Source organism: Salvia hispanica, chromosome 6 (assembly GCF_029641045.1).
Source record: "Salvia hispanica isolate PSC_SH4W2 chromosome 6, Shi_PSC_v1, whole genome shotgun sequence".
Taxonomy (NCBI): Eukaryota; Viridiplantae; Streptophyta; class Magnoliopsida; order Lamiales; family Lamiaceae; genus Salvia; species Salvia hispanica.
This window is the reverse complement of record NC_142697.1, coordinates 10,596,157-10,606,678: the sequence shown is the minus strand read 5'-3', so window position 1 is coordinate 10,606,678 and position 10,522 is coordinate 10,596,157. Positions and strand designations below refer to the sequence as shown.

The window sequence follows — 10,522 nt, the reverse complement described above, 5'->3', positions numbered from 1 at the left end:
TGAGCAATTAGAAGGCATCATATTTCACTAACATAAATAAAATAAAATACAAAGTCACGTTTCGAAAGCATAATTATCCAATGCATACTAGGAAATACAGCCATGATAGTTAACCAAGAAACATCTTGCCAAGAAAGAGGCCTACTTACATGCACAGCACCAAATCTAGACCAAGGAACAAAAATGTTAGACCTGTTGCTCGTGCATGCATCAGTCTAGGCTTTTCTTCTTCTTCTTTTTATCTTTCTTCTTAGCAGAAGTCTCGTCACCGCCATCCTCAGTTTCAGCATGTTTCCTCTTCTTTTTCTTCTTCTTCTCGCTGACATCCGCATCACCATCTTCATCTGCTCCTTCAGTCTGCTTTCTCTTTTTCTTCTTCTCCTTCTTGGCTGGCTCGGTTTCAACTTCTGCGTCATCAACTGCTCCTGGCGTGGCATCTTCAGGCTCAGCCCTCTTCTTCTTTTTCTTCTTTTTCTGCTCTTCTTCAACAACTTCAGGTTCTGCTTCTTCTTCGTCATTATCCTTGGAGAGTGATTCCGTAAGTGCAAGAACTGAATCAGCTGCAGGATTGTAAGTCTGCAAAATAAGAAACTTACTTTCAGATAATTATACACTACTTAAAATCATCAGGACAGCATTGTATTACTAGATTATGTTTCAGACCTTGGCAGGAGTGATCATCCCTCCAGATCCCTTCTTCCTGTCCTTGTCATAAAACTCGATATTCGGCTTTCCTTTCACAGAACCAGCAGAACGACTTAGTTCTTTTCCTTCTAAGCTCCTCAGCCTTGCTTCAAGCTACAAAAGGTAACAAAGGAGTTGCACAAAAACAAATTGTGAAAACAAGAACCTCCTTCACATACTAAGAAAAAGCAGGAAATACCTTGATTCGATTCTCCACACCCATTGTGTTATCTCCGCCATCTCCGAGAGCATCGCAGCGTATAGCCAAAGCAGCTTTTGCAGCGAGAGACCGTGATATCTTACCCTTGTGCTTTGGGGCAGCTTGACCGATCAGAGATGCATGATAGATAAGACCATACTTCGGAGTTGCATGCTTAGTCTTTAATGCTCTGAAGAGAGCCTTCTCCGCACCAAGTATCTGCACCGTACTTCCAGGCTGCTTAGACAGATTCACCAAGCTACCTCCATGTGCAATTAACCGAGCACCAACAAGTTCACCAACAAGTGCAGTTAAATTCGGGGCAATAGTGTTCATCCTACTTTTTAGATAGTCGTAAAGCTGAGCTCTGTACTCAGAAAGAGAGAGAACTTGGTTGCATAGATCCTTTATGTTCTCCAAATCCAGATCACTGACTTCAGTTCCCATGGAGATCACGGCTGCCTCCTTTAGTTCTGTCTCAACCTCCTCTGGAAGTATCTACAATATTTTATCATAAAGAAAGTACTGGAATTAAATCCCCATTTCCCCAAACAAAAACTTAAGAAATTTTCTTCAAATAAATTGATTGAGGGCTTGGTACTATCAATGGACAAAAGGGTCCAATTTTTAGATTAAAGACTTGCATGTATAAATGTCATGAATGAAGCTGCAAGCAATTAGTTATTGTTGGAAATTGTTGGTCTCTTTCAAGATGAAAAAGGGCATAATGGATGGAAGCAACAGTTTAATCCCTATTTACAGATCTTTATTCATCAAATCACATTACTAATAGTTGAAAAGGGGTGGGCAAACAAGACAACGCAAAATATATACCTCGGAGAAATCAAGCTTGGCCGCATTGGAACGGTAGCCCATCAATTTCACAGACTTTGCATACAGGATGTTATCTTGCACGATCTTCGCAAGTTCGGGAAAATGCCATCCATACCACTCCCTGACCCTCATTGCATATGTATTCAACTCTTTGTCAAGGTCATCCAACAAGCTAATGGCTTGAATTACCATTGTATCAACCTACAGTATAAGTTATGAGTAATCATCGATATGAAAACCAAAATTGTGCAAACATGAACCAGGTACGTTGATACACCACAAAGATGGAGGCAGACAACAAAAAATAAAGAACAAAAATCACATATCAGAACTCTTTAATACTATATTTTCATTCACCTTTCCTAACAGTGGCAGATAAGGTTTTTTAAGTATGCCAAGCATACAAGCATTTGCTTAGTCTTTCAGTTAAACAACAGAAAACAACTCAACCTTGTGCACAGCACAGGAGAGAATGATGTATTAATACTATTACAATTAAAACATTATAATAAAATGTGTTACACATCAATTACTAAGATGCATAGTTGAAAATCTTTGATGACTAAATCATGTAACTCACCTTATCAGGGCTGAACTTTAACTTGTATCGGGATAGGCTGTGAGATAAACCTAGGCTCATCGGTGCCACGTCCTGTGCTGCTAGGCCAGATATCAGTTCGGTCAACTGACTTCTGACCCCTCTCATCAATTCCATAACCGAATTGTTATGGACGCATTCAATTTGCTGCAAGATTTAAAATAATCATAAACACAAACAATTTGATACAATCAAATCAATAATAAAGAGATGCAAACTTACAAGCTTCTCTTTGATTGTGTTACCAAGCTTAGAATCAGCTACAGCTAGAATATCACCATCACAGTGGCTACGGAGGAATTTCCGGAGGCCTTTGCTGGGTTTACTCTCTATCAGTTGGGTAGCAGCAGACAATGCATCTGCGGTATTCTCAAATTTTGAGAATGCTCTCAGCTTGACAACCTAAAGTTGCCATGAAATCAATGGTTAATTAAGTCCATTGTTTTGACACACAAAAATACCATATGAAATAGTATGAGGAAGGAGTCAAGCATTCAGCTTACATTATCATTTCGCATAATAAAACGAACATACAATAGAACGCATGCCGAAAAATCAATAAATTTAACCATCTAAGAGTAACTAACCTAAATAGAAATTCATCACAAGTAGAAATTAGGGAAATTAAAAGGAAATAGCATTTGAGATGATACCTGTCTAGCGGAGTCAGGGGAGGCGAATTCTTTGCTCAAATCCTGCAACAGAAAAAAAAAATGAGAAAAAAAATTTAACAAAGTAAAAACATGAAAACCAAAGGAAACTCGGACGAAATTACCTCGACTTTGGAAAGTTTTCCTTCATCGAGAACCTTGAAAAGAGCAAAGCCAGCCGGCGTTTCAAAGAGAAGCAACATATTAACTTTGGTTGCAGCAAAAACTCCGACGCCGCAACCTTCTAGGGTTTAAATTTGGCCCAAGGGTTTATGGAGACAGGCCGCTGCCGCTATTTTACTCTCTCTCTATATATAGTGCATATGATATTTATTTCACATTATACTCTACCTTGACACCTATTACTTTATAGAGTGAAATACAAAAATGACCTTTCGATTATGGGTTTATCTCGCTCATAGTCTATGGACTTTAAAAATATCATCAGATATCCCTGAATTAATAGTTTATCTTAATAATGGGTTTATCTCGCTCATAGTCTATGGACTTTAAAAATATCATCAGATATCCCTGAATTAATAGTTTATCTTAATAATGGTTCTTTATCACTATTTTCAATTGAAAATACCCTTTTAGGGAGTTTTGGGGGATTTGAACAATTTGGTCATTTTACACTTTTAACATTTTAAATCTGATATTATTTCAAAATTATCATTCTTCTTCTCTTTTATCATCCTTCACTTTGTTTCTTCATTCCAATATTAGATTAAATTTTAAATTTTAAATTACAATTTTTAAATATTAATAATTTTTTTAATTATAAAAATTACTCCCTCCGTCCCGGATAATTCTACTTACTTTGACCGGGCACGGGTTTTAAGAAATGTAATGAAAAGTTAGTTGAAAAAGTTAGTGGGATGTGAGTCCTATTTTTATATATTAGTTTTATAATAAAATGTGAGTAGGAATGAGTTAGTGGAATATGAGGTCCACTACCAAAAATGGTAAAAGTGAAATGGGTCAAATTATTTAGGACGGACCGAAATGGAATACTGGGTCAAATTATTTGGGACGGACCGAAATGGAATACTGGGTCAAATTATCTAAGACGGAGGGAGTATTAAATAAAAGAAATAAAAGTCATAATCAATATTTGATAGTGTCTAATATTTAATCAATAAGGTATGTCAAACCCTTAGTTTTAATCAATATTTAATAGCTTTAATCATAAATAGATTTTATAACACGATTTATTCTGAAATAAATATGCATCTAATGTAAGACTAATATAATTTTCGTTTATTAATTTGAAAACAATCAAATTTACTAGAAAATTTCAACAAAAATACTCATATATAAAATTTTTAGTAGGATCAAATTTTTAGTCAACTTCATAATATTCGATCACAAGCAATTATAACAACCGAACGAAGGTTAAATAGAATAGCTCTTTTTTTTCTATCATGATTAATATTATTTTTCTATACTTCTTCGATTCAACTGAATATTATATTAAATAACAAAAATTAATAGTTTTAATCAATATTTATAATGTCCATGAATTAATAGTTTTAATTAATAAAATTTATTAATATTTAAAAATCAAAATTTAAAATTTAATTTTATAAAATTAAATCTAATATTGAAATGAAGAAAAAAAGTGAAGGATGACAAAAGGGAAGAAGAATGATAATTTTTAAAATATTATCAGATTTAGTACATAACTGAAATAATATCTTATTTAAAATGTTAAAACTATAAAAAGATCAAATTGCCCAAAACCCCAAAATCCCCAAGAGGATATTTTCGATCGAAAACAATGAAAATGGACCATTTTCGAGATAAACCCTTAGTCTAGGGATGTCTGATGATATTTTTAAAGTCCAGGAATTATAAGCGAGATAAATCCATAGTCCAAGGACCATTTTTGTAGTTCACTCTATTTCATACAATACCCATTGATTTTATGTGTTTTATCTACTAAAATTTAAGATTCAAATACAGCATTAAAAAAAATAAACACATTTGTATTAAATATCGGATGTTTGTTAATAAAAATAAGAAAGGAAAAGTATATTTAAACCTCTAGTATGCTGCAATGTATATATATCAATATATGAGTTTATTGTCCATTTGAAAATATTATCTTAATAAATTAGATTCTATTAAAAAAAAATTAAAGATGCTGCGTTAATTTAAAAAGATATATGAGGATTAAGTAAATGATGTTTTTGTTGTCACTTGTCAATAAATTGATAAGACAAATGTGAAAAGTCAATACATGTTTTAGGAATATCTAGTTGTTGTGGAATATCTATGGAATATCTTGTAAGTTTTGTGTCTCTTGAATCCTAAACAAAATTGGATATAAGTATAATAAATATATTTGGTATAAGACACATTTTATCCTAATTAATTGACTATGAATTAATTATTGTCACTTATTAATTAATTAAATAATCATATTATATTTCTCCAAAGAGAAGTTTTTATGGAATGAATATTTCATTCCCTTGGCTATCAAGAAAGAAAACGTGCATACTTATTATTATTATGATTATGATTTGATTAGATTTGACTGTGATCAATTATATACTTGATGAATAAGAAATGTATATATTAATTATTTTAATAGCCTCTTTGATGGAAAGGGCTTAAGGTTTGATAATTAGAGTTTGTCCTCTCTCTGCCTATAAATACAAGTGTGGTGATCTCTTCAAATCACACACATTACAGAGAACACATAAACGAGAGAAAGAGAGAGAAACAAATCCTTAGAGTTGGAATGGCGAGTTGCGCCACTACACCAAAGAAAGTCCGAGGAAGTTCTCTCCATCTGCCTTAATCGCTTTCGCTATGGATCGCCAAGGTATATTTCGACCCTATTATGTTTATGGTTTTACGTGAAATACATGTTGTTCGAAGATCTTGCTTTATTTGTATTCAATTACGCAATTTTGAATATATGATGATAAATAATTTCCAACATGTGGTATCAGAGCATGGTTGAGAACTCATGTATTTTCGTATGGTTGAAAAACCATAATGTTTGAATTTTTATTTGAATAAATTATTGATTAACTTGAGAATCATGTTTGTGTATATTTGGTTCTTTATTCGACTTTCGATATTGCTCTTTCCTCAAGAAATTTAATGAATTGTGAATTAAAGTTTAGCGGATTCAATTCGTGAATTACGTAATCAAATTTAATGAATTCATATAACTGTACGCTTATCAAATTGCACAATTATGTATTGATTGGATGTTATTATAGAAAATTGTTTCTGCCTGAATATTTAATTTTATACACATGATTTATGAATTGTGTTGTTCGACTGTTTTGACAGAAAATTGTTTCATCATGAATATTTAATTATGTTATCATTCTATGTGTATAGAATGAAATTAATTGATATTTTATTGAGATTTGATTTTGAGTATGTTATATTTCATCGAAATCTTATTTCCATAGTTAGTGATATGGATATTTTTAATTGATGAATTGCCAATTCAATTTTTTTATGTTCAATCCCCAGAATTAATGGTTTATATGTTTTGAAATATATTGTTTCCAAATTATTCTATTTATGTATATGGAATTGATTTGGGTATATTGATTGTGTATATACTGTGCGTAAATGGAGTTTGAATATATGTATCGGTAAATTGAGATTTCAATTAAATATTTCATGATTATGAATCTACCGAGGCGGTAGAATTAATGATTATATAATTCAATTCTTGTTTGAATATGTACTTTGATTATATTATGTTTATTTGCAATCACTAAAATGAGCAAAATAAGGAGTCTATAATCAAATGCATATGAAAAACTATTTAAGCAATTAATCACTATATGTTTGTTGATTATATTATGTTTATTTTGCAATCACCAAAGTGAGGTAAAATAATACTCCCTCCGTCTCGCTTAAGATGACACGTTTTCCTTTTTTTGTTTGTCCCAACTAAGATGACACATTTCCTTTTTTGGTAACTTTCTCTCTCCAATTAATACACTCAAACACTTTTTCTCACTCCTATTAAAATATCCATCTTTCTTTATCTCTCTAATTTAATACATACACTCACCTTCTCTCTCTCCAATTAAATACTTTAACCAATAACTCCTAAAATCCCGTGCCGGCTAAGCAATGTATCATTTTAACCGGGACGGAGGGAGTAATAGTTTATAATCAAACTAAGTGAAATCTGCTTAAACAATTAGTCACTATACATTCTTGATTATATTATGTTTATTTTGCAATCACCAAAGTGAGGTAAAATAAGAAGAGTTTATAATCAAGTTAATATGAAAATTTATGTATGCAATTAATCATCATGCTTGTTATGACTATAAAATATATTCATTATGTACATAGTTCGTTTATCATAAAAAGTCTAGATTCCCAAAGGAAATAGTCTTTTGCGATATAATGAGCACTAATGGAGTTAATAATATAAATTGGTGTCGATTACCCAAAGGTAACGCCAAATTACTATTACTCAATTATTAAACAAAGATATGAATCTTAAAAGCATGATGTTTGTTATTGTATGAAGACTACCTAAATGAGTTTTCATAATTGCCTCATATATGGGTTTTCAAATTAATATTCGTGTTATTATTCAAAGTTTTTATATCTGAGTATTTATCTCTTAATTGCTCCTATAATGTAAAAACATATTTTTTTTCTAGTAGTATGTTAACCTCGAACGTTCCCCAACTTAATGGAACTAACTTCTTTGAATGGAAAGAGAAACTTAACTTCACTCTTGGAGTAATGGACTTGGACCTAAAACTGTTGAATGATAAGCCAATTATCTTATGATCAAAGTAGTTTGGTTGATTGCCCATAATGCTTGGGAAAAATCTAACAGGACTAAGTTTACAGTTAATTAGAATGTTCGTTGCAGATAAAGTCTCTCAACGACTAACATTGCAAAAAAAATGTTTGCTGAATGTTGAGGATCGCTTCACAACTGCATATAAGACTATTGCAGGAAAACTTATGAAGGATCTCATGAGCATGCAATAGGTTCTCGGACTATGTATGAGCATGTGATGAACATAAATAACATCTCTTCTAAGCTGAAATTAGGATTATAGGTGGATGAGGATTTCCTTGTCCAATTCATCCTAACTTCCTTACCTCCTCAATATGGACCATTCCAAATTGATCCACTATAAAAGATTAGTGGACTCTTAAAGAATTGGAAAACGTATTGGTCTAGGAGGAGCATAAGATGAAGAAGTATGGAATGAGTGCATCTCATGCTCACATTGCAACCGAAGGAGCGTCTAAAGGATAATATTCATTCGAATTTATCATTCTTATGGCATAAAGGAACTTGATAATATTTCTAGTGAAAGAATTAAGAGGCTTATAAAGGATAATATTCATTCAAATTTAGACTTTACAAGCATTACCATTTGTGTGGATCGTATTATATGTAAACAAACCAAACACAATACTAAAAATGCCACAAGAAGCAATGAGCTCCTTAAAATTATACATACAGATATTTGCGGACCTTTTGATGTCTCGACTTTTGGTGGATAAAAATATTTTATCACCTTTATTGACGATTTTTTTGCGTTATGGATTTATTATTGCAAGAAAAATCTCAGGTACAATTGAACATTTTATGACTGAGGTTGAAAGACAATTAAATAGAAAGGTGAAAATTATTCGATATTGAGGTTAAAAAAAAAAAGAGGTTGTGAATTTTATGGTCTTACCACTAAAATAAGACCTTTTGCCAAATACTCAGAAAAGCATGACATTTGTGCTTAATACACTATGCCAAGTACGTCTCAGCAGAATGATGTTGCTGAGAGAGGAAACCGAACTCTCATGGAAATGGTTAGAAGTATGTTAATTCTATCTTACCCATATCGTTGTGAATTTATGATCTTAGAACGACTATTTATGTATTAAACCGGGTTTCTATTAAGGCTGTTCCAAAGACTCCTTATGAACTTTGGACACGTAGAAAAAACCTAGTTGCAGCACCTTCATGTTTGGGGTTGTCCAGCAGAAACTAGAGTATACTATTCACAAGAAAAGAAATTGGACTTTAGATTGTTAGTGGTTACATTACGGGTTACCCAGTAAAGTCCAAAGGGTATAGTTTTTACCATCCTAATGATAGCATGAGAATTATGGAAACTGAAAATATATGAATCTTTGAGAATGGTGAGATCAGTGAGAGTTTTAACACTCACAATGCGGTCATTAGTGAAATAAGGGTAGATTTTCCTCTTTCCTCATTTCCTTAAGAATTAAGTGTGGCAAATATTGTTGAATAGCCTAACAATATTGAACATTTGAATGACTAATGATGATGCCAAAGTCATTGAACGTAGGTGAGAAAGAAAAATCTCTAGAGGTGCCATTAATGTTTTCTTAATGAGAACGAATGCCGGCCATTTCTGATGATCGTATGACATATCTCTAAGAATCTGAATGTGGCATAGAGACACATAACAGTCCAGATTCATATTCACTAGCCATTAAGTGTAATAATTCTAATAAATGGATTGATGCCATGATAGAAGAGTTAAAATCTATGGATTATGATAAAGTCTGGAACTTTGTCGAATTACCTAATAGTTACAAATGTATTGGGTGTAAATGGGTCTTCAAGACCAAAATGAAATGAATGGTTTAATCAAACGATTGAAAGCCAGACTCGCTTTCAAAAGTTATACTAAAAAAGATAGCATTGATTATAAAGAGACTAGATAGCATTGATTATAAAGAGACTTTCTCTCAAGTATCAAAGAAGGACTCACTTAGAATCATTTTGGCACTTGTAGCCCATTTCGACTTGGAACTACATCAAATGGATGTGAAAAACCGCTTTTCTAAAAGGTAATTTGTAAGAAGAAGTCTACATGAAACAACCTTAAGACTTCATTAAGAAAGGGAATGAAAATTTAGTCTGCTAACTTAAGACATCAATTTATGGACTGAAACAGGCTTCTCGACAATGATATTTTAAATTCCATGACACTATTACTGCTTTTGGTTATGAAGAAAACACCGTTGATCGGTGCATATATGATAAGGCTAATTTCATGCATCGGTTATATGGTGAAAAACACTATATTTCGCTGGGTCTAACACAGTTTTTAAGCCAGGTGTGTGACAGAATCGCTAGATCCAGGAGATGCTAGAGGAAACGGACTAGCGAAGGAATGAAGGAGAAGTGAGCAGAATTTAAGGAAAAGAAGGCTAGAAGAAGGGAGTCAATAGCTGAGGGCAACAAAGTCTATCTATACCTCGCTGGGCCCCACTTCAACGCCTATAAATAGAGGAGCATGCAACACACAACATATACAATCTTTTCGCTCTTAGCTCACACACAACACACACACACTTGGGAAATGGGAGTTCTGGGGTAGTTTAGGTTTTTAAGGGGTCTCATCTTCAGAGGAAGTCCGTCGTAACACCGTCCGCGTGAGGGCGAAGATACAATCTATTTACTTTCGGTTCTTTTGCACTCTATTTCGTTCGAACTTCACTTTTGGAAGTCGATTTGGTTGTTGATGTTACTGATTATCTATGCATTTCTTTAGTTTTTTTTGTTAT

General features: G+C 32.8%; 1 protein-coding gene across 1 annotated transcript; it reads right to left on the bottom strand.

Annotated features, from left to right (window-relative positions):
• LOC125206082 (putative nucleolar protein 5-2) lies at positions 1 to 3,270 on the bottom strand. The gene is made up of 8 exons (XM_048105378.2): positions 3,091 to 3,270; positions 2,969 to 3,010; positions 2,538 to 2,717; positions 2,298 to 2,462; positions 1,718 to 1,918; positions 884 to 1,381; positions 664 to 798; positions 1 to 576 (listed from the first exon to the last, which is right to left on the bottom strand). The coding sequence occupies exons 1-8, from the start codon at positions 3,166 to 3,168 to the stop codon at positions 211 to 213; spliced, it is 1,665 nt and encodes a 554-aa protein (XP_047961335.1). The 5' UTR covers positions 3,169 to 3,270; the 3' UTR covers positions 1 to 210.
• Positions 3,271 to 10,522: the final 7,252 nt, after the last annotated feature.

Bases quoted from the DNA above. Each gene is read 5' to 3' on its own strand.
- LOC125206082 (XM_048105378.2), bottom strand. From the start codon at position 3,168: ATGTTGCTTCTCTTTGAAACGCCGGCTGGCTTTGCTCTTTTCAAGGTT. The intron at 1,382-1,717 runs GTATATATTTTG...AAAATATTGTAG, and splicing joins CCAAGCTTGATTTCTCCGAG to ATACTTCCAGAGGAGGTTGA. The intron at 577-663 runs GTCTGAAACATA...CTTATTTTGCAG, and splicing joins GGATGATCACTCCTGCCAAG to ACTTACAATCCTGCAGCTGA.